This window comes from Echeneis naucrates, chromosome 1, assembly GCF_900963305.1.
Source record: "Echeneis naucrates chromosome 1, fEcheNa1.1, whole genome shotgun sequence".
Lineage (NCBI taxonomy): Eukaryota > Metazoa > Chordata > Actinopteri > Carangiformes > Echeneidae > Echeneis > Echeneis naucrates.
The window spans coordinates 4,505,822-4,531,354 of record NC_042511.1 but is presented as its reverse complement, the minus strand read 5'-3'; the positions used below and the strand labels follow the sequence as shown (position 1 = coordinate 4,531,354).

Below are 25,533 nucleotides of genomic sequence, written 5' to 3'. Positions count from 1 at the left end.
AAATTACAAATTAAAGATTCAGTACATTCTTGCCATTGGATAATTCTTCTCAAAGTCGGCTCCACTCATGCTGTTGATGTTCAGATGCAGTTTTTGATGAGGTCCCGGTTACACATGCCTGGTCTACTGCTGCTGTCCTGGAGCTGTTGGCTCTTTGCTGTCCAGGGAAGCAGGTGCCAAGATGAAATTGGCACTGGAGTTCGTTACTGCCAAAGTCAGTCTGGTCTCCAGTTTCTGGGTAAAATAAAAGGGTAAATCAGAATATTCAAAATGTTCATGTCTTTGGAAATGAATGTGAAAGGCTATGCACATGGAGCTGCAGCTGCCCTTGCTCCACTCATGGGTCATATATTGACTATGCATTAATACACATAGTGTCTCTTGTCCATATGCTTATCGGGTTAAAGTCAACCACACAGAAAGAATCTTACCTGTCTTCCTCTCCTAGGTCAGCCATTTCTTCCAGCTCTTTTTTTGACAGATGCTCAACTACTGCCACTCCTATACAGTCTCCAAGGGCATTTACAGCAGAATTGCAGCGATCTCTGAAAGAAGCAAAGCATATGAAACTCTAGAACCAGACATTATCTGCTTCCTTAAGTTGTTTGATATGTAAATGAAGTAATAATTGCCAAAACCAAAGTTAAACTTACAGCAACCATTCTATTACCAACAAAAGGGAAGCATCCCTTACAGGAATCCCATTGACTGTTAAAATGAAGAGAGTAGTGACTGTTCCTGTAGCTGGGATCCCTGCTTCTCCTATGCTGGATGCTATTACTGTCATACTGTAGAGAAACCACAGAGCCACATCAGTGATCACTAGACTGGACAAAATTAAAGTGTATAAACAAAGCAGAAGTGCAATTAACCACAAATAATACATGAATAAAGGTTAAAGAGTGACTGATAAAGGTTATAGAGTGAAACTACATTCAACTACTTCTTCGTTGAAGACACAATACTATAGACTAACATACATTTCAGTCCACCAATTCAGTTTATGTCTTTCAGATAATATTGGGCTTATAAACTTTTTTTATGTCTAACACAAATATCTGTTATCTCTCTGCCTCAAATTGATTCTGACACTAATTACCCCGAAGAGACACTGGATTAATACACACACACACACACACACACAAAACGCCCCCCATAAAACAAAACACAGTAAAAACTCTTATAGCAACACCTAGTAAGAACTAATTACAATTACAAGCATAATCAATGTTGATACCTTATTTACTCTTAATCAAGTGGGGCAGAGACATTGAGAAAATGGCCTTACCCCAGCGTAAACAACTGGCTCCAATTCAGTTTCATGCAGTTAAGTTGGGCAATGAAAGTTGCTGCAGCCATTTCATAAAGGGCTGTTCCATCCATGTTAATATTGATCCCAATGGGGAGCATGAAGCGGGTGATTCTTTTGTCAATCAGGGTTACGTTCTCCAGACATTGGTAAGTCAGCGTGACTGCATTGCTTGAAGACATGAGGCATTCTTTGTGGATTATGCTATATTTGCTCATATTTATTATACTCTGTTGAAGACAGAAATAAAGATTCTACCTGCGTGAGATGAGCATGGTCCTTCGTAAAGCAGGGAAAACCCTTTTTATGAATTTAAAGGGGTTGCGTCTCACAAAGACAACATAAATAAGTGGTAGAACAAAAACTCCATGGATAATGAGCCTGGGGAAAAAAGAGCCAAATGCTAATTATACTAGATAAATGAAAATTACTCAACACAAGTGTTACATACCCACTCATGACCACTGCTATGAACATCCCAAGTTTGATAACAGCACCAAAGTTATCTCCAACCTCAACAACGTAACTTGCAGTCATGAACATCACTCCTATTGGAACAAAGCTGGAAAGGAAACAGCAGACTGACAAATTATTTAGATTTTTTAAAGAGAGCAAAAGTTGATTACAAAATGAGTCAAAATTAACTCAATAGTGTTTCTGAGCATGGGAGCTAAAACAAACCAAAGCAGAAAACACTCAATTTTGATGGTTGAGTTTGTGTATATTGTGGGATAGCTTTTCTCTGTCTTTCAATCATTCAGAAAATATTGAAGCAAGAAACATTCTGATTTGATATTCCACAATTTCTAAATATTATATTTGCATATTCTATGCAGTAGTTTAGAATTCCGCACAAAATATCACCATACCGTATTATCATTCGAACCACATGTTTGGTGGCTTCTTTGAGAGCATTGAGGATATCCACAAGAGGTTTAGCTTTTGCTCCCATCCCTCTGAGGGCCAGTCCAAAAATAATAGACCAGATAATTAGGCCCACAGTATTGCTTCCATCAACATGCTTGCTCACCAAACGCAATTGTGTGTCTGTCTGGAAAAAAAAGGGAAAAAATGAAAGTCACTAAGAACAAAAGCCTGACAGAAATTCTGTTGAAAATTGTGTGTGTCACCATCAACATTGTCTTAATCAGGGCAAAGGGTCAAATTTTTACCACATCCATGCTAGAATTGTAATCGGTGTCTCTAATTTCAACCTCCACCCTCTGAGTTTTGTACTAAAAATGAGAAAAAGCACATCATTAGTGTTAGCTTGTCTCTTTCATGTATTATATTGCATATCACATGCCTGAGTAATAATACATACCTGTTGAAAGCTAGCTAGAAGAAGATTTTTTGGCACCATGTTTCTATTATAAGTAAAAAAAAAAACATGCACTGTCATGAAACTGAGTAAAAATGTTAGTTAGCTGCATATGTTGACAAACCTAGGGAGAAATAACAGGATACTATCAAATGTAGTGTGAATTCTAGCCAGATATTAATGATTTTAAAGCATCTCATATGTGCTATCACTGCTTCAAAAAGCATTTATTGAGCCAAGTCAGCAGGAGTACAGCTGACTCAAAACCTCTGAGCAAATGATCAGACAAGCAGCAGAAACTGAAGCCCAAGTGTAGAGAGAAAATAGCTGTGGTAGGAATCAGGGTAGACTGCCAGAAGTCTACCCTGATCCACAATACCCTACCGTATTAGATCCAACAAGGCATCAATGGTGGAGAAGACTTCCTCGTCGTCATCTGTCTCTTTAAAATCATTTTGAGTGACCCCAGGCTTCACCAGCAATACCAACATTAATCCTAAAACATAGTTGAAAATAGGAAGCAAAAAAACACGGTGGGCTGCACAGTAATGAATACAACAATAGTGAATGTGATTAATTACTTCAAACAGTAACAACACATCTATCTACACACACACACACACGAACAAAAAATACATTTTAACTTTGGATAAAATAACCACAACTATTGAAATGTATTTATATGCATTTATACGAAGATCAATGCAAACAAAGTGCATTAATGTAATGTAAAATATTCTTACCTATACTCACAGACAGAACAGTGGTCATTACAAAATACACCAATGCATGTATGGTGATTTTTCTTGAGGCACCAGTCAGATTACAAACCCCTGTCAAAAAAATAACAAATAAAGCTCAGAGTTAAATGAGCAGTAAAATTATATCTCTTTTAACTTATGGAAAGCTCTGGCAACATAGTTATTGTGTATTTCAACAATGAGAGTTCATATCTTTGATTTGCTAAATATTATATGTCTAAAATGTCAAGTTTAATGTAATAACTAACAGCTCAAAAGACACTAGTGGGCGTACCTGTCAACACACTTGTCACAATTAGAGGAAAGGTGACCAATTGTAGCTGCCGCCTCAGTAGCTCTCCCGGAAAGCCAATGTATGCTTTCTCAAGGGCTGACAGTTGGACAAAGGTCTTTAGAAGAATGCCCAGGCCAATCCCTTTGACACAACAACACAAAAAGTGGTTTAAAGGTTTTAATAATATGGATTTTAAATTGAAGAGCATATGTGAATTTTACACAAATGCATTTTAACTGCACCATATAAAATAATTTGAGAACATTCAATGATTAAAACGTCCACCAGATGATGCTGTGTGAATCAGCGACCTCAGACACATTGTGTATTGTGAGGGACCACACCACTGCTTAAGAGCAGGAGGCTGAAGACTTAGTCGTGGTTTTGTGTGTGTGTGTGTGTGTGTGTGTGTGTTGGGGGGGACTTAACCAAACTACATAGTATATCAATTAGCAATGGTATCTAATCAAAGATTAGTTGAACTTGAATCATTTCTTACCGAGGAACACGGCGACCAGGCTGAAGACAGTGAGGATGTTCCATCTCCGTCTCAATTCAGCTGTTTCCATTTCCAAACGTTACCAAAACGTCCTAAAGATTGTTTTCTTTAGGAGCTAATGTCAGCAGCTAATGTCACAATTAGCATGCCGGCTAACCAGTTTAGCATCGATTAAAGAGAAAATATTCATTTAAGCGTGGCATTTAAAAAGTACGCACTTCCATAAAAGGCACATCAGTATACTTTAAATATTATTATGTATATTATTTTGCATCAATACTCACGAATATAGAAGAAGAAAGTTTATTAACTGGCGACTTTCTGAGGCGAAGAGATTCGGTTTATTTTGAACGTTAAGTAACGTCAACGAGTTGACGGTGCGTCACGTGACCGTCGACAGCATGGCACGTTGGCATGGCAACAAATAAATAATGATTTGTAGATACAGAAAAAAATGTAAATCTGCTGACATCTACAGGAGATATAAATGGATCCTGTAAACACATACACACAAATTTACACCGACCTCACGTCACTGGTTTTATTAACCAACAATACAGTTAAAAACTACTTTTCTCTGTAACTCTATAGAAATTGAAGTATGCCTGTTTTGGAAATAACAAAGGACATGTTGAGAAACAAAAAAAAAAAAAAAACGTGCTTCAGCAACATCTTTAATGCTCCCTGCCATCGATTCTTCTTTCTATCTAAACGGGAACCTATTTATTTATTTATGTAAGCTCCCTGAATCAAAACAGGGAGGGGGAAAAGATTTTGGTTGTGTAAAGGTTTTCTGATAAAACTTAGACTGCACTTTTGAAAAAGACCATCCTGCCATTGGCTCTTGGCTGATGAGCTCTTCAACCAATCAGAGAAGAATTAATGACACCTGGCAGGCCTTCAGATTAGCTGCTGGTGGCTGCAAATATCAAAACACATTCAGGCTTTGAATCAGGCTTTAACAGCTGTCTTCTGTGGAGTAGCACATAACTTTGTAAATGGAGTTTTTATCAAACGTGCATGAGCCACTCTCTACACCTCCACCTTACTTCTTGCCAGGTAAAACACACCCTCAGCATGCTTGTCTTACAGAGCCTAAAATAATCAAACAAAACAGAGCAGGCAAAGCTTAAATCTTTGTCTTTTTTTTTTTTTTTTTAGATGAAAGTCAAACACGGCAAGCTGTACAGATTTACCACATCAACTCAGCTTTCAGCCCTCCACCACCTTGTCCTTCCTTCTTTTCTCCAAGAGAGAGCTGCTCCACTCGAATCCCACCTCCCCCACCAGGTACATGCTCGTTTCCTCACTGTTTTTATTTTGAATGTGTGTTGGTGACATGAGTGTTATTATTTTTGTCCAATTCAATGATGAGCTGATGAGTGTCAGCCTTTCCACTTTGATTTAAATGCTTCGGATAGTTTTGCTTTTTATATTTGATGGAATATCATGATTTCTGAAATGTGAGATTTAATTTTTTTTTTTAATTTGTCAGTAATGGAGCCTGAAATGTAACTTCAGTTTAAAGTAAAATAAAAAAAAAGTCATTTCAATCATGTAGTGTCTCCTCTCTAGTGTCTGCTCCGCCTTCATCGAACCCTAGGCCCAAATTTGTGAGCTATGAGACTGAACTTTATCGCTCTCCAGCCCTGACAACGTGCCCTTCCTGTCAGACTCAGGTCACCACACGAGTTGACTACCAAATCGGAACCCTTGTGTGGCTCATGTGTCTTGTTTTTGTACTATGTGGGTGAGGAAAGGCAAATTCAAATCTGATTATGCAACTAGGAACAAAGATGGAGACTGATGCATCATTTCTCTCCCACAGGTTGGTGCTTGGATGTTGCCTGATTCCATTTTTTGTGAAGCGCTTCAAAGATGCCTATCACACTTGTCCCCAGTGCCGGCAGGTTCTTCATGTCCACAGGAGGTCATGCTGTCAATGAACATGCATGCCTAACTACCATCAGTTTAAAGCTTTATTCTTCACTTTAAGAGAAGTTTATACAGACTGCTGAAGTAAAATATGCTTACTTCTTCAAGCTTGATCAGGATAACTTTACACAAATATATTAAAATATATAATAGATAGAAGGGATATATAATGTCCTGAACATATTTTTTTTTAAACTCTATTTAATCATTTTTTGTAACAAAATCCTATCAAATAAATGCTTTCTGTGCCAATCTTTTTCTCCCTTTTTTTTTTTCCTGTCTAACCTAAAATTAGTTCACAAGAAGATAAATTTCTAAGTTTGTGTGCGTGTATGTAAGACCATTAATTACTGGCTTTCTTTCTGTTGATGAAGCTCACGAATGCAGCTAAATGCCATGTTAAAGGGCATAGCCCTAAGTTACTTTTAGTTTTCAATCCCACCTTACTTCCTTTCTACTTGTCAATACATCCTGTTTGGGTTAAGCCTGCATGTGTACTTGCAATGTGTGTAGTGTGCGAACGTGCCATGACTGATGACACCAGTAAGGGCACCGGCAGATTACAAGTGAAGGTTTTTTTTTTTAGCTCTCTGAGCCTGGGAGCAACAAGCATGTGAGAGGCAGCCAAACCCTACATTCCCATCCTCCGAGGTCACACATGCCTCCAATGCTGAGCCACACCCTCCTGCCTCTCAGGTATAAGACGCTGTTACGATGTCAGCTCTTCCAGAGTAAGTGAGCACGACTGGATCTCTCGCAGAAACACTTTTGTGATGACCTCTGCATGGCCGAGGATGCATCGGAGTATCTCACCTCCGTCAGAAAATCAATATCCTCCTTTGTGTCCTCTTTGCTTTTCTTCCATCACTTCAGCTGCAAGACCGAACTCCTCTCCTTCTTGATCCTGTGTGTTGCTAAAATGCCGTTCATCCCACCTGTGTCTATTGCTCACTCTGTGTCAGGTCTGACAATGAAGGAGAGACCCATCAGCAGCAGTTCATCACCAGCCACCCGGACCAAGATGAGGGCCCCAAGAGAAGAGAAAGGCAACTCAGTAAAGGACCGACTAACTCTGAACCTGAAACAGCTGGGCAAAAAGGGCCAACCTAGGAGTCATCTGCCGACGGCCAAAGGAGTGCCTGGGGCAGAGCTGCATGCAAAGAAAAGGGACAGATTGGTGCCCTCATCGCAAACAGACAGCTTCCCTGCCTCCAGCTCAGATGGGTCCCTGTCCAAGACACAGCAGCCGAAACAGGCCAGCCAGCGCTCTTTCAAGAGTCAAACAGAGGTGAAGACAAAGACCAGGCATCAGGAGGAGGCCAGATTCACCCTGACACTCACACCTGAGGCTGTTCTGCTGCTGCAGCGCAGGAACAGCGAGAGACGACAAAGATCAGCAGCCAGAAATGCTGAGAGTAAAGCTGATGTTTGTGGAAGTGCCGCAGATTCCAGGAAGCAGAGAGAAAGCTTTTCCAAAAGGCATCAGCCAGCAGCACAGAAGCACAGCACTGCCAACAGCAGAGGTGCTGTGAAAACCAAAGCTGATGCTGAACTGGGAGACATAAGCTCCATTATGAAAATCTCCCTTCTAAATGAGCACCATAAGTATGATGATGTGGAGTATGAGGAGGAGGAGGACTATGGAGTAGATGAGCGTGTGGTGTTGAAATGTACTGAGTGGCTTCGTGGGCTGGAAAACATGCCCGTGGCTGTAGGGAACAGCCTGAATAAGAGTGCAAGCAGCCTGAAGAGTTTTTAAAGGTGACATGAGAAACACGGCTCAACACGGTCCAACCTTTGGACGCCAGCTTCGTTTTGGTGATATGGTCACTTGATGATTGTTTGTAACTGGACCCATTGAGAAATATTAGCCACATTTTGCCTGAAGCCTATCACTTTTCCTATCACCTTTTCTCAAATGTTTGCACGCACTTTCCTATTTAAATAAGTGTGTCCAAACTTTTGCCCAGTACTGTATGCCAGGCTGAATGTTTACAGGAATGTGTTTAAAGTGATGTAGAAACTTGGATATTTTTATTTATTTAAATGATGCAGCCATAAAAACACAAGTTTTGGATTTGAATAAAATGACAAATTATGTATATGAATAAAGCATCTGTGCATTTAAGGTAAATTGTTCATCACATTTTCAGTATAATTTTGTAACAAAAACGTATATTACACTAAAATACAATTTAAATCATTTATAGGTTCTATTTGAAATGAATAAAATCATTATTCTCTACTTGGAAAACTGAAAGGCGTAATAGTTTTTTAACAGTGTCAATTAATTGTACATTTGTTAAAGCTTTTCTTCACTGCAGCTAATGCCACATACACTGTAAGTAGCTTTGTAAAGTCTTAGATGCTGGATTGGCTGTACATTTCCTCGTGCACAGACCAAGTACGCTTAGTGGCAGCTTATCTACCTGGGAGTCAAATGTTAAAACACGTGTTTGTTTACGTTTGACGTGTGAAATACAAACACACAATCACAAATACACAGGGAGAATCCATGTTTTCTGTTTGATATTTTAGCTAAATAATATTTTAAATAATCAAAATAGAAACCTTATTTAACCTAGTACATACATGTACAATAATAGCTTTCTTTATTTCTTTTTTCTCCCAAACAAAAGAAAGAAAGTGCATCGGTGGCGTACATAAAGAGATGAACAGGCATCATTTCCAGCGGTTGATTCGTTGCAGTTGCACATAGGCCAGAAACATACAGACAACTATGATCCCCAGCAGAGCCACCGGGTTCTGCCAGAAGCCCCAAACAGAGTGGTCGATTTCCTGTTGTTCCAGGAACAACTCACCTGGTATGCTGCAGCACAGACAAGAGAAGCTCAGTGTCTCTGTATGTGTGTGTGTGTGTGTTTTAAGGAGTGGCAGTATTATCACACTTACGTGACGTTGTTATTGGTGAACAATTGTCCTTTCATTTCGTTGATGAATGCCGCCTGAGGGAGACAGTGAGACAGAGCTGATAAAGACATATTAAACTTATCCCCACTGTTCTCACCCTCAAAACCACAACACTCCCCCTATTGCTTTGTATATTTTCCTTATCTTACATTCATTCCATATTTGAAAATACTGATCCATTTCAGCCAGGACAGCCAGCTCAGCATGGAATTGAGATTGACAAGATAACCACTGAAAACCTAAAACAGAGGTAGGGCAGGGGACAATCATAAAATACACTCATAAAAGCACATGTATAATACAAAAAGTATTGCAGGTGCCTTTGGGTCTTACCATCATGAAGACAAAAGGTAGAGCAATAAGGATGTTAGCCATGGCAAATGAAGAAACACTTGCTGAGACAAGGAAAGCCAGACTGACTCCTGCCAGACTGACCAGAGACATGGTCAGAGCAAAACACAGGAAGGCTTCAAAGGGAGGCTTCAGGCCTGACAGAAAAAGAAAGGTTGACACATGTAAACTCATGTCTCAGTAGCTTCCTCCTGGTGGGGTGTAGAAGGGAATAAAGTGAAATGAAAGGTTTGAGAAAAAAATATGTGGGATCACAGATTATGGCAACGAAGACTAGATCCCCTTCATCTAGACTTTTCCTTTTTCAACACTGGAACCACCTCCAAATAAAGCTAAGCCAGTGCAAAAAGAAAATCTGACTGTTTCCTTATTTATTATGTAATATGCTGCTTTCACACTGAAAGTCAAATGAATAAAATATCAAAGGCACTAAGCAGACAAGGAGCTCTCTACCAGAGCCTTAAATAACTGCAGGTAAAAATGTAATTTCATGGCGGTGATTACAATAGTTTTTCATCATCCATCAGATATCTACAAATATGGTGTACACGGTGTATGGTGCACACAATATGGTGCTCGTATGCAGGTGAATTACCCATCATGTAGTAGGCGATGGCTGAAAACACAAAGATAGGGATAATGCGGTTGGGGATGAGATCAGCAAAGACCTTGGACAGGAAATAAACCGAAGTACGATAATAGCCGCTGGAGTTCTCGTGACTGCAAAAAACATGAACAGAAACTCTTATTAAATAGTTTATGATTAAAAAACTGGATACAAAAACAAATGGATACATTTGGGTATCCATTTGGACATTGAGGAACCTTCAAAGGGCATATTGCAGGTTAAAGACCACTTTGAATTAATCTTTAGAAATATAACACAGGAACTGTTTATTTTATCAAAATATATTGTTAAATACATTAATTAGGCTTCTAGAGTCCTTTTGTGAGAAAATTTTACTTCCGCATCTGAAAAAGCTAAAGTGGAAGTGATGCAGGCAGAGGGAAAGCAGTGACCCTGTGCAATAGGAAAACAATGGATCCCAGTCTCAGTTTTGGCACAGAAGAAACATTAAATGTGTACAATTACACACATGACGGACCGCAGCCCGATAACTACGAGCCTGTTATGCGCCCCAGAGAGCAGGGGAAGAGGAAATAGCTAGAGGAGAGATCGAGCTTATGTAATATTGCGTTCACGTCATAATATTGCACAGATTACCATCATATGTCCGGCAATAGCAAAATTATTAATGGTCATATATTACAGGCAGGAGTATTGAGGAGCTCAAAACTCACTTTTTGGACTAAATTTGCACTCTTGTGTCTTTTTCGAACCGCCATAAACTTTTCAATTAGTGTTCTTTAGACTAGATTATGCATACATAAAAAAAAAAAAAAAAAGTAACCTGCGATATGTCCTTTAAAGATTCATATCTATGGTAGGAGCCTTAGGGTTGGGATTGTATGCCACAGATATGGGAGTCAGAGATTATTGACATTTGTTTTTCTCTTTATTTTTTTATAAGAAGAAAACTAAATTGAACGATTGAATGTCTTCATTGGCATAGTCTTCTGCAATGATGTGTACCTCTGACAAACAGGCGTGTGTGTGCACGTACTTACAACCTTTATCTTTCACTCACATGAATATTGCTCTTTCATTGATAAAGAGTTCAACAGCAGAGAGATTCCCAAATACCATGTTGATGATAAGGAAGAAGAATGCTCCACTCCTGTCATTGAGAGAGAGAGAGAATTATCTGATTATCATTTCATCTGATAGTGAAGCAGAAAATGTCAGCAAATGATACTCTGACCTGTGTTTTCTCCCCATATTATAGCATCATAAAGGTTATTTTGTCATCTTGACATTTTAGAGGCTTATCCCACGCATATGGATGATCTGATACTGAATTTAGCTATCATATCCCAGTACTTGTATCCTTGACTTTAATGTTAAGTCCATTTCTTTGATATTTTTGGCATTCTTGTCTTGACAGCTTCCACTTATAGAGCCTTTCTGGAAAGCCTTTTCAAATCTGCCACCTCAGCCCATCAATGACCCAAAACATGTACAGGAAAAACCTTCAAAACAGCAATGAACAGAATTGTATTATCTTCTTTCATTAATCAGCTGTAATTGGGCCTTGAGACGGGTTGGGGAAAGGCTGTGGCGTAAAGTGCAGTGGCAAAAATAGAGTAGAGTTAAAACTGGGTTGGTAGACTGGCCACACAGTACCTGTTCTGTAAGGCCTCAGGCAGCGTCAAGGGCATCTGGTAATAAATGAGTCCCACCAGAATTGCAAAAAAGATGTTGAGAGCCAACTGGGCATAAGAGGTCTGCGGATTCCTCAAGGTGTTCCGCACGGTCCTGGCACACACCACACGCAGCTGTTTCTCACACACACACACACACAAGGAGAGAAATTATGAACTGGGTTCATTCAGCGGGCAGCACAGCTCACTCAAGACTGTGTCATAAAATTATGTAAATATGTTCAACATAAAATGATTATGGACTGAGATTTGAGTTGACTGACCTGATAGAAGAAAGAGGTAGCATACCTGGCTACCTCCTCTTGACCTTTGACCCCTTTAGCAACGCTCTGATTCACATGGTCCAACTCCTCAAGAACAGTCTGGCACAGCTGGGACTGACGATATCTTGTTGCCAGTAGGTTTTTGGACACAACTGTAGAAAGACAGAGTAGCTATAAGAACAATGTTGAAGATAAGACCAGACAATATAGATTTTTAAAGCCATTAACTCTTCCCAGTAAACAGGGTTTGGTTAATGGCAGATAACATGTGAGGTCATTTTGGTCAAACATGATGAATTGATCATTAGATGCATACATAAAAGCAACATTTTCAAAAGTCTTTTCATTTAAACAAGTTCCAGATTATAATTTAAATCAGCCAACTATTGAAAAACAAATATCAACATGGCTCTGAATCAAATGTTATATGAAACCTTGAAACTTTTAAAGCTGTCTTCTTTCTGGCCAAATTTAGCCAATTTTATGTGGAAACTCGCATGAATCATACATATTTAATGGTCAGGTTGTTAGGTTTACATAATTTGAGATAAGTGTGTGTGTTTTTATACCTGCATCGTCTGACTCATATCTTGATTTTGCCTCTCCATTTGTGATATCCATAAAGAAATCAGCAGGGTTGTTGAAGGGTTCAATCTGGTAGCCTGTCCAAAAACACACATGCACAGATGCAAATATATCATTAATGCAATATGTAACACTCTTGTAACACAGTCTAGTCTCTGTATGGCAACACAATGCCTTTCTATTTTTCATATAAAGATGATCAAGAAATATTCATAGTCAAGGGCCTACTCTGTTCATGGTAACCAAACTCATTATGTACCGAGGTTTGTGAAGTATTCCAGTGCATGGTGTGCTGCTCCTGCATACACCACCTCCCCCTTATGCATCAGAGTCAGGTGGTCAAATTGTCTGAAGATGGAGTAGCGAGGCTGGTGGATGGAGAAGATTACAGTCTTTCCTCTCCTGGACAACCTGAACACACATTAAAAGTGTGTTTATGCCCATAAAGTTAACAACCCAAGTATGACAGTAAAAACTGAAGATGCTAGAGTTTCTGGGATCATAAAAAATGACTGCTCTATTCAAAATTAACAATACACAGTACACTGAACGCTGTTTGACCCCATGCTTCCAGCAGCACTGTATGCATCACAATTTATATCATATGGGTGAGTATGTAGTTGCTTAGTGTGTGTTTAATTCATAATTATGTTGTACTTTTGCAGTAGCCCGATAATACAGTTGGCTGTGTTGGAATCCAATCCAGTGGTTGGTTCATCCAGAAACAGCAGAGAAGGAGAAGTGATGAGCTCCATCCCGATGCTACACCTCTTTCTTTCACCTCCTGACACACCACGTAGAAACTCTGTCCCTATCTGCATACAAACACACACACAAAACACACATAAATCCCTTGGCTACTAAGCTGATCAGCTAAGATGGTGAATAAGTAAAAACTTCTATTACTGTAACTGAGGAGTTTGTTTTTGAATATACACACTTGGACTATTTTTTAACTGCCACAGAGGAAATGTATAGTTTGTCAAACAATAGAGCTAATATATTCCCTTTTCCATTTGTGGTTTTAACACTGTTCACCCATACGAAAGTGGTGAAGATCACATTTTCCTTTGACAGAAATACTTTTGTGAACTACTTTCTATATTTGTTTGAGCAGAGCTCTCAAAGTCTTTCAACAACTTATATACCTTTGTGTCTGCACAGTCTGTAAGGCCCAGGTCTTGTATGATCGCATCAACTCTGCTCTGCTTATCTGTGGTTGTGTGATGCTTAGGGTTGAGGCGTAGGTTGGCACTGAACGACAGATTCTCTTTCACAGTCAGAGTCCCCGTAAGGATATCATCCTGGAGACATGAGGATGAAACTCTTCAGATATGTATGTAAAAACAAATTTGTATGCGTTTATATTTGTGTACCTGAACAACATATGCCGAGCTGAGTCTGAGTTCAGATGTGACAGCTTTTCCATCTACCAAGACATTTCCTTGGCGCAGTCCAGCAGGGTGCTTTCTTCCTGCTATTACATCCAGTAGACTGAAAAAATAAATAAATAAATAAGACAGAACATGATAAATCATTTGGCACAAGTGAGACAGTGCCTATGTTGGTGTGTTTACATACACAAGAATACTTACGATGTTTTACCACTTCCTGTTGCGCCCATGATGGCATTCATCCCAGGTCTCATGATACCGCTGCAAAAAATATATTGATTAGTGTAGGTTTTCATTAATCTTACTACTTTTTCTGAGTCTGCCTTTACTTTCATTTAAATAATACACAAGCACAAGGATGTTTAAGGAGTTTGATGCAAGTGGTCCCAAACTGTAGCCTTAAATTTCTTTTTCAGATGTTAAAGAAAAACATGACCGTGAGTTATAAAATACTGCATAAAAAAAAGGAAAAATAAAAAAGGGAGCACCTTGAGTGTTAGGGCTTTAATTCCACAAGGAATTATAGCATCATCCATTCAGTACCCAGTAATAATGCTTTTAGCTAGATATACGGATACACCAAAGTGCATGCACATACCCACAAGCAAGTTTCCTATCCTACCTGACATCTTTGAGAATATATTTTTCCTGCCCTATCTTGCGATGGAATTTTGTCTCCTGAACACAGTAGTGCAAGTTGCTGAATGTGACAGTTGGCCCTCGTTCCTGAAAATAGCCATCAACGTCACAGACAATCTGCTCCCCTTTAGACATCCTTAGGAACTGCGGTGTTGTCCACACAGAAGGCAGAAAACAGAATGAGAAGAGAGACGTGTACAATTCCACACAGACACCTGTGCAGTCTGTCAAGGAGTGACAGGTGAGAGAGCATGCAATCAGTAAGCTTCTGTCATAACTCACCTGATCTTTGCACAGACTTGATCTTTGGCCAATTGATTTGTGGGCGTTGCCAAAACAATAGCATGACATTGAACTTTCCCTCAAAATCTCTACCTTATTAATAGGTACATGAATGAATGATAAAGTTGTTGTGATGGACCATACAAATAAAGTGAGATCATGCAAACATATCACAGTATTAACATATCACCCCTAACTACTACTATACTTGGTTCTGTACGGATCCAGAAGAAAATGCAATGCCTGTTTGTATATCCTTGAAGAGTTTGAGACATCTGTTTTGATGGTGAAGGTTCCATTAAATGGGAGATTTTGTTCTGTACAGAACTTTTGATGCCAAGAAAAAATTACCTATAAAAAAAAAGATGATTTGAGTGCCAGAACCCCTCCCCCTCACTTTTTTTTCCAGTACTCCTAATATTTATCTGGCTAACCTTTGAAGGGCGCCCAAATTAAAAATATTAACATTAAAATGATTCACACCAGAGTACTACTAGTCTTCATATAATTCATAATATTTTACTTACTTTTGACAGTTCATGTAAAGATTTTGTACTTTGAAGCCTACTGGCACTTCCTCTTGATGGGAGTCTGTTTGCACTGTGGTGGTGATGCCATTCCTTGAGCGGAGGATCCCAGTGCCTCCTCCACCCCTGACTGTACCCAGATGTTGGATGATGGTGATGTTTCCTCCGGCAGACTGCCCCCTGTCGAGGAGAATGCCGCACGTCAGACTTCACTCTCCGTGCAGAAGAGCAACGTTGTTTTTCTCTGACCTTTTCGCCTTTTTTTGCCGCCGTCCAATCAGGCTTCGTGCTTGTCGCCGAGTCCCGCCTAGAAAAATCGACGCAGCCAATCCCGATCCAGCAGAACGGCAAAACGGGCGTGGCCAAGTCCAGACATTCTAAGGTGTTGTCATCGCGTTCTTTACTTTGGCGTGTTCCTCACTGGGCGTGCGGACGTCGCGTTAAATCCCCACAATGTGGCTCTAGCACCAACCACAATTTTATTTTCTGTGTAGTGTTAGGCTTTTGCCACGCTTATTTCTCACAGCATATAGAAGAAAGACGGCTCAGCGGCTCCGGAAAACAGAACGATCTCGTATTTCACACGAAGTGCTAGCTCGTGGGCTACTAGCTAACGCCTTACGTTAGCTATGGAGGAGAGGAAAGAGGAGGGAGAAGCGGAGATTCAAGAGCACGGCCCCGAACATTGGTTCTCCAAGTGGGAACGGCAGTGCTTGGCAGAGGCCGAGCAGAGCGACCCAAACGAGGAGGAGACGGAGCAAAGCCAGCAGAAGCTGTGGCACCTGTTTCAGAACTCGGCCACCGCGGTAGCACAGCTCTACAAAGGTCCGTACTGAACACACTGAAGTTCGGGTTAGCCTAACTGTCACAGCTAATGCTAACGTAGGCTAACCCCGCTAGCTAACCATACCGCCGGGCGGAGAGCGACACAAAGGGCACCGGCTAGGCTAACCGTGTTCGCAGCTGCTCTTCTGCAGCTCGACCGGCTCGGTTCGGTCGTTGTCTTGCGCGGCGTCAGAATGTGTATTCTTTTAAAACTGTTAATCAGATCCGCGATTCTGGGAGTTTCTTCGCGTACCGATATCATGACCCGGTTCCCCCGGCTGCTAGCTGAGAGAAGCTAACGTTCCCAGCTGCCGAAGCTAGCAGCCGGTGACCGTGTCCGAGTGCGGGACAACAGGGCTGGGTCCGGCTCACAGTGGCCTGAGCTGCCCGAGCTGTCAGCCGGCCTGTGTGGCCGAACAGATTGATTAGCAGTTCAGCTAAGTGGCTCTCAAACACCGGCTAACTCGGCTGTGTGCGTGTGTGTATCTGCGCCCAGCGATGCCAACACATTTGCCCTCCTCATGGCTCACACCAAAATGTTTTTGTCCATTCGTTAAGAGATATCTAGCTCGTCAAAATGGCGATACACAGGGAGGAGTTTTCCGACTGAAAACAAGTCGTTTGTTGACGGTCAAATGCGGCCATAATTGTCGCAGTGGTGCGGTGGATGTTGACGAGTTATCGACACAAAGACGTTTTGTCTCAGCACTTAATTCAATAGACTTTTGGTGAGGACTGTTTTGTTGTCAATATCCAGCACAAAATGGCGAAATGATTAACGTGAACGTTATTTTGTGAGGCCTCGTTGTGTTGCTCATCTGCTGTTTTTAAATAGCTATTACACTGATGTTGTGTTTCTTTGAAATTGTATAGTTTTCTAACAGCCTCTTATTAGCATATATTGAAACGGGAGATAAACTTGACTCAATTTCATGTCTGTTGAAATGGGTGACACCATACTTGGTAAAGTTGACCTGCATGTGAACAACCCACCATTGCATTGTCCACTAGCTACCATTCATACCTCATTAGACCCTACAACTTCATTCATTTGCAACAATTCCAGCTGTTGTTAAAATGCATAAATTTTTTGTCACTTAAATTATGTTTTATAAGATGCTTCTGATTTCCTAATGCAAGTTCCTGTAAGCCTTCATCAAACTTTGTATCTCCCAATTATTTCTACAAGAAACATTGTAGACACCTCCTCCACATTAGATGCAAAAAATCACCATGAAATTGAAAAAAAAAAAAAAAAGTAAAATTAAGACTAGTAAAAGGTTCTTAACTTTCACCCCTGCTCTTTTGGTAAATTCAACCCTTGGATATACTTCTCATAGCTACCATTGCAGTTATCTTTGAGTTAACTGCTTATTACTTTTCATGTAATAACACCTTGAGACGGTCACTAGTACTGGGATTTGTTTTGAGATGGAAAATATTTGCTTCTGAAAGCAACACCAATTCCAAGTTAGTTTCCTCTTTGGGTATATACAAGCACCGTTGGTATAAACACTTTCATTCTGTCAAGATCAATCATCAGTAATGCAACCTGTGTTCATCAGGTGTTTATGGTCTGTCAAGATTATCCAATGTTCAGGCAACCCAGCCAAGTTTAATCATACCCCATTCTCATTTTCATGCCATCTCAGCAACATCTGTGATCTTTCTGATGGCTCTAATTCCATCCAGTCCCCTAATTCCCTGCAGCTTGAGTGACCTAGAGAGGAACTTCTCTGGAAATCCTCTCCTTCAAATCGCTATGCAGTTGCATCAGCTCCTCCAAATCCTGCTACAGAATTTGCCTGAGACTGTCTTTGCAAAAATTTCTATATTGAATACATTCAAGCTTTGCAAAAGGATATAATTTTTATGTAGCAGCACTGTTGTGCAGTCGTCAAAATCTGACCAACATTTTATAATTATTTTACAGATAGAGTATGTCAACAGCAAGGCCTCTCTCTATGGGTGCCCTTCCAGAATGCAGCCACAGCTGTCACTAACCTGTACAAAGGCAAGTAACTTTTAGTCTTTCTTACTGTGTCTAAGACAAAATGTACATGGGTGAGTTCATAGTAAATTAAATTTGATGTCCAGATTTGCTCAACACTTTTGTTGTTGTGTGTTACCAGAGAGCATGGAGGCCCGTCAGCGGAGCTATGACCTGGGCATCCACTTAGGCTATCAGCGCAGAAATAAAGAGGTGATTGCATGGGTTAAGAAACGCAGAAGAACTATCAGACGAGAGGACCTCATCAGCTTCCTGTGTGGCAAAGTTCCGCCACCACGGACAACTCGGGCCCCACCTAGGGTTGCCATGGTGTCCTCAAGCCGACCCTCCCCTCCTGAAACGGGCAGTTCTGTGGAGACTGACCTGCAACCCTTCAGAGAGGCCATCGCACTGCACGGTGAGCCAGTTTGAGTTTACAACCAATGATTTTTAAGAGCGCAATACCAGAGTTTATAGGCTTTTCTGTAACTTTATACATTCTTTCGTCTCTTTAAAAAAAAAAAAAAAAAAAATTTAGGCCTTAGTGGTGCCATGGCAAGCATTTCTGTGCGCTCTGGCCCTCCTGGTTCCCCAACTCACCCTGCCCAGTCCCTCAGTCGTCGTAGGAATGGTCTTCATGACGTGGACCTCAACACCTTCATTGCTGAGGAGATGGCACTCCATTTGGATTCCACGGCCAATCGTAAACGAGGTCCTGCCCCCTGTAGTGATGTCATCACAGACTCGCCCACTCATAAACGTAACAGGATGCTCTGAACTTCTCCTAGACCACTAATCCCTCTTCTGTCCTCTCCTTGGTGGCCGACTGGACAGCTGATGAGGACTGATGCCTTGGCCAACCACTGAAATCTTCCTTCTCTTCATCTTAGTTGCAATGCTACAAATAAAGAAAAACTTAGTTATTACCGGCCCATGTAGTACTCCCCTTCTTTATTTTCTTTCACCTCCTCACACCTGTTGTCTCATACAACTCCCCCATGTTAAAGTTTTGTTCTTTGGTAGATATTATTTTTCCTGCCGATATTTAGTTGCCCCCAGAAGAAACTGATACAGAAGTGAGCATCTCACACTTAAAATCCTTAAATTTCATAATGTTGCTTTCAGACATCATGTATTAGCAGGGCTCCTTTGTCCTTCACATCTTACAAGCAGATGAACCAGGCTGTTGCCTACTGTTGGCTGTTCCCTTATTCCTCAGATGTACTTCCTCCTCTTCTGCGGAGTGCTGGCCAAACCAGACAGGACTGAAACTTGGGCTCCTCGGGAGGCTAAACTGCCTCCCTGTTGTGTGGCTCCACTCAAAATGCTTGTCAGCGTGTGTATCTCATTCTGCTGCTGCTCTGTGTGTTTGCGTATCTGACAGCAGAACTGCCACTTACTGTGTTGTACTTGTCTTTGCCTTTGAGAAAGCTGCTACAGTATCTCTGGTTGTTGTGCAACAGTGGGTGCCTGTGTGTGTGTGTGTGTGTGCGTGCGTGTCTTTCTGTGTGTGTGTGTGTGTGTGTGTGTGTGCGTGCGTGCGTGTGTGTCTTTCTGTGTGTGTGTGCGCGTGCGTGTGTGCGTGTCTTTCTGTGTGTGTGTGTGTGTGCGTGCGTGTGTGTGAATGCAGGGTTCTGGCATATCCAGCACCCACTTGACCCATTTATTTCCTGTTTTACTTAAATTTGTTCTATTTTGTCTTTAGTTGCTTTTTGCAGCCTGAACCAGGGTTTTATCACAAAGCAGGTCAATCCACTTTACACAGATAATGGTGATGACTGTTACTGTCTCCCAAGTGGTGGAATGACAGGAGGTGGCAAAGCAAGATCCATTTTCAACACAGGTTTCTTTGCTGAGCACTATTGTCCTGAATGCCATCTAAGTTTTTGTATTGAGTTTATAAAAATTCAAATATTTAGTTTCCCCTATCAGAAATTTTTGCTTTCTAGTCTTCTGGAATCTGTCTTGCCAACTCTGTTTACATTTGTCCCATTGATAGCATCTAAACTGGTGCATAATTGTTTTTTTTTATTTGTACTTGGGTTACATGTTCACACGTGATTTAAGCTTTAAACTTGGAAAATTTCAGGGGACAGTTGCCTGTTAACTAATGGGGCCAATGGCTATGATTATTTTACTGTGTCTAGCCAATTCATGGACTATTTGGTGCAAAGGGTCAACAAGGCTTGTTTTTGCTAGTTTCACACACTGCTTTGTGATACAATCTTGTGGGATGTGTGTAAATAACATGTAGGTGCTCTTATATGTGGTACATATTGTAAAAAGAAGTGCAAATCCATTGGGATGTCCATGTACAATAATAATTCTGAAATTAAAAGGAAAAAAAATCGTTTACACTGTCTTGGATTTTCCTACTAGCTGTATGTGTTTTTACTATTTCAACTTCATTAATCTTCTACCACTTATCTTGGGGGGTGCTGGAGTCAGTCGCAGCAGGGTGTACCACCGTTGAGGGGCCAACACACACACAGACGAACAACAACTCAGACCTACAGACAATTTAGAGTCACCAATGAACCCACACATGATGTCTTTGGACGGTGGGAGGAAACCCACAGAGAACGGGGAGAACATGCAAACTCCACACAAAGGCCTCAGGAAACCAGACCAAACCCATGACCTCCTTATTGTGGGGCAACAGCGCTAACCGCTGTGCTGCCCTGTTTCAAGTTCATACTTTACATTTTGCTGAATAATTACCCCCAGAAGTGACATTTCAGTGTATTACCTTTGGCCTGAAAGTGAGGATAAAGTGTTCAACCAAGTGGAAAACCCTGAGAGCTGTAGTCATTATCTATCACCATGACTGCCTGCTCAGTTAAGTGTATTGTTCCTTAGACAGCCTCTTCCGTTATGTCTGTCAGCGGAACAAAGGGTCGACTAAAATCATAGTGGCTATGCATTTCAATATGCTACACAGAATAGTTTAACAAGCCTGCCAACAAACTTAAACTTAGAACAGTGCGTAGTTCAACCTTTCCAACACTTGGGGGGGACACAGACTATATTCTACTTTCTGTTTTCCTTTTTATGCTACCTTATTTATAGAGACCAAAATACCACAATAATAGCAGGATAATAAAATATAATTCAAAGAACTTTTAGAACAGAACAGTTCTATTAAAACTTAAAAAAGTATGCATGCAATTTTTAACTCCTTCCAAGATATGAGATGTTTGGAGGAACTCATTTTGTTCTCAGCTGAATGATTGTATTTGTTTAGTATGTGTGTTAAAATTAATGTCTTTTTTCAGTTTAACTTTAATCTGCCTTGTATAGATATACATATGAAAAATATAATTTTATCTGGGTATCATTTCGACCGTATGAGTTTTGTTTCGAGGACAAATTATGCAACTATGTAACAAGTAATAATATAAAAGTAATATCAAAGAGTTAAACAAACAGTTACAAAAAATCTGGTGAGTAATTACAGGAAGCTGGGGTTGCTACCTAAAGCAAAAATATTAATGTGATAACCACATTTTGTTTTGAAAACCTGTGACCTCTGCCAAGGACATTGTGTCACCAGTGTTCAAGAAGTAATTAACAGCTTTCAGTGACATTTTCTGAGCTTATCCTTTGACTTGGGAATTGCTCTGACTAATTTCATTTTCTTTATATGTTTTTGCTCTTTTGTTGGCCATAATACAGAAAAAAACAGTAAGCAAGGTACACAGTAATATTTAAAAATCCAATTACTGTGTAGTCATTTCCCCATAAATTACTGAAAGAGGGAAAGCATTAAGAATTCAAAAAATTATGTTCGACTTAAACACAATAAATATATTCCAAACCAAGAGTGTCAAAAGAGACCCTTATCTGCACTCCTCAAAACTTTAAGGCTAAAAATTTTTCTACAGTATCTACCCCTTCTCTGACCCTTCTTGCCCCCAATTAATTTTTGCTCGGTCCCTAAAATAACCCAAAAAAGACTTTTATCGTAGAAGTCTTTGCAGATATTTTGTTTCATGCCCTCCTCTGATCTGACAGCAGGTTTGACCTAAGTGCCAGCGTGCACACACACACACACAAACACAGCTCCTGAAAACTAAGCACTGCAGTCTATCTTCACTAAATCACTGCCAAAGAACACGAGAACTACAGACGGCGATGCAGGAAGTGCCACAGTCTCTGATGTACTTGAAGAAAGCTACTAGGCTGACAGTTCACACTTGACCTCATGCTTTTTTTGAGTGAGTGAACGCCACTGATTGATCCCCTGACTCTGTCAATCCATCACTGCAGATGATGACAAAGAACTACACTGTCTTGCACCACATCCAATGAGAATATCTGCTTTTTCTTTCCTCTTCTAAGACTGCATGGTGGCTTTTGTTTCATCATGTATCTGTAGGCTCCAAAAGCTGCTACTTGATGGAACCATGGAAGAGGAGCAGAGCTGACCGCAAGCTGTTTCACACTTCAAAAGAAGCACAGTGCAACTGCGTGTGTGTGTATTTGTGTGTGTGTGAAGCAGAGAGAAACATGACGAGGAGCAACAAGTGTCTGAATGTTCCAGAAAACCCCTCGAAGATGGCCATCTGGGCTCCACTGATATCAAGTCACACACATATAGGTGTCTCCTGTGCCTTCTGGTCTGAAAGAAAGTTGGTGCTGTAGTGTGAACCTTTATACACACAAACACACATACCAAAGGCCATTAGCAACAGTGATTGTGGATCTGTGTGGGCTTGACCATTAGGGAGTCTTCAATGGCAGACAGCTGGCGATCAATGATGCAGTTAGTTATCCCCTGTGTGCATGTGCGGATGTGCACTGACATACACAGCGTATACACAATAGTTAATGATAATTGCTGCACCAGCTTGCGCTAATTGATAGAGGACAGCATATAAGCATGCATACACACAAACACATTAATGCACATGCACACAAACAGAAGCCAATCAGGCAGGCTGAAAATGTGTCCCTGGAGAGATAGAGCAGCCAGAGAGCAGTGGGAGATGGAGAGTTGTTGGAGGAGACTGTGAAGGAGGAGAAGAGGAGGAAGAGAGGTTAAACACTCCCCAGGGACAGCTGCTAGTCAGGGTTCTTAGTTTTGTGCACATCGGCTATGGTAGGTGAGCAGTGCGTGGCGTGCATGAAAACACAAGGTCTGAGAGATTGTCTCCTATTTTTGGGTCTGCTGTGTTTTTTGTGAATGTTGTTTCTCTTCAAAAGGAGCCTTCACCCCTTTTCTTCCCAACCATCTCTCCCTCCTCCATCCTTTTCACCCAAACATAAACATACTTGTACAGACAAATATACAAACATACAAACACACACACACACACACCAGATCTTCTGAGCTCCCTGCGCTCTAACATGTCCCTGTGTTCTACAAATGCCGTGGAAAAAACAAAAAACAAAAACCTAACCCACGAACTGATCACCATAGCAACACGTTATATATCTTCCAGCAGCATTTATCCACTCCAGACAGGAGGGGTTGGGGTGATGGTGGGGTAGAGGCAGAGGGGAGGTGGAGGTTGTGGTCGTTGGACAGGGGAGGTAGATGTGGTGGTGGTGATGGTCGTGAGTGTGTGTGTGTGTGTGTGTCAGTGAATGTTTGTGCATGTACATGTGTGCGTGCATATGTGTGGGGGTGGGGGTGGGGGGGGGGGGGGGAGGGTCATTCAACTCCTCCAAAAATGAAACGGTCAGTACAGATTACGGGTTGCAGTTCATGAATGTTACCACACGGCGGCAGCAGCATCCAGCGCAGCACGGCTGCAACATCACTTCAAGTCAAGTGGCATTCAGTCATGTGCCACGCAGAGCTTACAGGCTGCAGGTTTCATCCCAGCCAAATACTACACCAGCTTATTTCAGTTTTTATTAGAAGGCGTGCCAATGTGTGAAACGGACTTTTTATGGTTTGAAGGCCTGCCTGAGTGTATCTTTATGCCATATGAGCGGTAACCGCTGGACCAGACAAGAAAGGTTCAAAAGAAGAAGCAGTTCCCGTGCATCCTCAAAAACATCACCAACCAGTGGGATGCTGGGCACGTATGAAAGGATGGAAAAAATCATTGAAGAGGAGAAGAAAAAAGGATGGTGGGGCAGAAAGAGAGCAGGAGTGATAGCAAGGTCCCCCTCCTCCCCAAGCATAAGGATTAGATGTTGTGCTGCTGGCTGCAGATGCGTTTGGGCTTGATTCTGTGCGTGTGTGTGCACACTGTGAAATGTGTCAGACTATGTGTGTGTGTTTGCTGTTGTATGTGGGTTTATTTTTTGGGCTCAGGAAGCAGGTTAAGCAAGGAGGGGGGAGAGAGATAGAAGAAAGGGAAGGAGAGGGGAGTGAGGAGGAGGAGGCTGAGAGGAGGGAACAGGATGAAAGGATGTAGGTGAGTCTAGGAGGAGAGGAGGCCTAAATCCTCAATGAGCTCCTGGGAGAAAACAAGGAGAGACACAGAGAGACTAATGATGTGAGAAAGGGGAAATGTAGACAGAGGAAAACAAGAGACTGACACCGAATGTGTGTGTGTGAGTAAGCAAGAGACATATAGACCGGATGGGGGCCGAAAAGTGGAAGAGCAGCACGAGTCGCTTTGCTCACAGGTTTATATGGAAAACCCAACAGGACCTGACGAGTCTGATAAGATCAGCTCCTGTACATGTTTGCTCACTCAAACACCTACACGTCCACACAGCCCTCACACACACACACATACTCACAGTCCCACTTGCCCTCTCTTCAGCACCGCTCTATTTTTCCAATATTCTGAGCTTACAGTGATATATTTCATTTTGGTACATTCTGAATCGTTCAGTAGGTTTTACCTGGTCTGACTTTGTGAGCCATTAGCCTTCAGCAGTGTCCGACCTGTGCGGTACCCCCTGTGGGTCGATGTCTCAAATTCAGAGCCTCGTGGACGCTCCTCTCCATCAACGTGGAAAAAGCACACCTGCAAAACAGAAAAGGTTGTTTTCAGCCCAGCGGTTTTCGTCAGCACCCTGTTGTGCTCTTCTCTTTGAGGTCAAAGTTTTGAAATGTGTCAATGAGGTCAGTTGTTGGTGAGCAATTGGCTTCAATGCTGAAACTATTAGTTAGTTTGGGAAATTAAGGAAAATTGATAGAGAATAAATTACTGAAGTAATGTAATTATATACATATCTATAAAAAAAAACAGTGTGTTGTTTGTGGTAGGCCAGAAAGGACTAAAAGCTGGATAAAGTTAAGAAATCAACGGAGAACAAAGAGTGATTTTTGGGAGAACTCCGACCACAGTCTAAGGTGAAAATGATCCTGTTATAGTAGAGCACACAATTGTTGTCACATGTATACTTATCCTGATCAATTTGTGCTTTGGCGTTAAAAAGTTGCAAATGTTTGAGAT

General features: G+C 41.2%; 3 protein-coding genes across 3 annotated transcripts; 2 read left to right on the top strand and 1 right to left on the bottom strand.

The window, feature by feature from the left end:
- The first annotated feature begins 7,018 nt into the window (after positions 1-7,018).
- On the top strand, positions 7,019-7,858 carry LOC115045989 (proline-rich protein 18-like). The gene has a single exon (XM_029506069.1). It carries the CDS (start codon positions 7,019-7,021, stop codon positions 7,856-7,858), a length of 840 nt encoding a protein of 279 aa, XP_029361929.1.
- A 923-nt stretch (positions 7,859-8,781) lies between these two features.
- Positions 8,782-14,680, bottom strand: abcg2b (ATP-binding cassette, sub-family G (WHITE), member 2b). Its single transcript, XM_029505943.1, has 15 exons — positions 14,529-14,680; positions 14,108-14,167; positions 13,889-14,006; positions 13,661-13,816; positions 13,170-13,327; positions 12,772-12,923; positions 12,497-12,589; positions 11,928-12,079; positions 11,627-11,778; positions 11,031-11,120; positions 9,977-10,101; positions 9,364-9,518; positions 9,180-9,269; positions 9,013-9,065; positions 8,782-8,929 (listed from the first exon to the last, which is right to left on the bottom strand). The coding sequence occupies exons 1-15, from the start codon at positions 14,678-14,680 to the stop codon at positions 8,782-8,784; spliced, it is 1,854 nt and encodes a 617-aa protein (XP_029361803.1).
- Positions 14,681-15,764: 1,084 nt separating this feature from the next.
- Positions 15,765-20,524, top strand: hapstr1b (HUWE1 associated protein modifying stress responses b). The gene is made up of 4 exons (XM_029503526.1): positions 15,765-16,179; positions 18,113-18,193; positions 18,312-18,587; positions 18,708-20,524. The coding sequence occupies exons 1-4, from the start codon at positions 15,984-15,986 to the stop codon at positions 18,944-18,946; spliced, it is 792 nt and encodes a 263-aa protein (XP_029359386.1). The 5' UTR covers positions 15,765-15,983; the 3' UTR covers positions 18,947-20,524.
- The last annotated feature ends 5,009 nt before the right edge of the window (positions 20,525-25,533 follow it).

Excerpts from the sequence above, each read along its gene's own strand:
- LOC115045989 (XM_029506069.1), top strand. The coding sequence starts at position 7,019 with ATGCCGTTCATCCCACCTGTGTCTATTGCTCACTCTGTGTCAGGTCTG.
- abcg2b (XM_029505943.1), bottom strand. The coding sequence starts at position 14,680 with ATGTCTAAAGGGGAGCAGATTGTCTGTGACGTTGATGGCTATTTTCAG. Across the intron at positions 14,168-14,528 it reads TATATTCTCAAAGATGTCAG|CGGTATCATGAGACCTGGGA; the intron begins GTAGGATAGGAA and ends TATTTTTTGCAG. Across the intron at positions 13,328-13,660 it reads CAGACTGTGCAGACACAAAG|ATAGGGACAGAGTTTCTACG; the intron begins GTATATAAGTTG and ends GTTTGTATGCAG.
- hapstr1b (XM_029503526.1), top strand. The coding sequence starts at position 15,984 with ATGGAGGAGAGGAAAGAGGAGGGAGAAGCGGAGATTCAAGAGCACGGC. Across the intron at positions 16,180-18,112 it reads GGTAGCACAGCTCTACAAAG|ATAGAGTATGTCAACAGCAA; the intron begins GTCCGTACTGAA and ends ATTATTTTACAG. Across the intron at positions 18,194-18,311 it reads TGTCACTAACCTGTACAAAG|AGAGCATGGAGGCCCGTCAG; the intron begins GCAAGTAACTTT and ends GTGTGTTACCAG.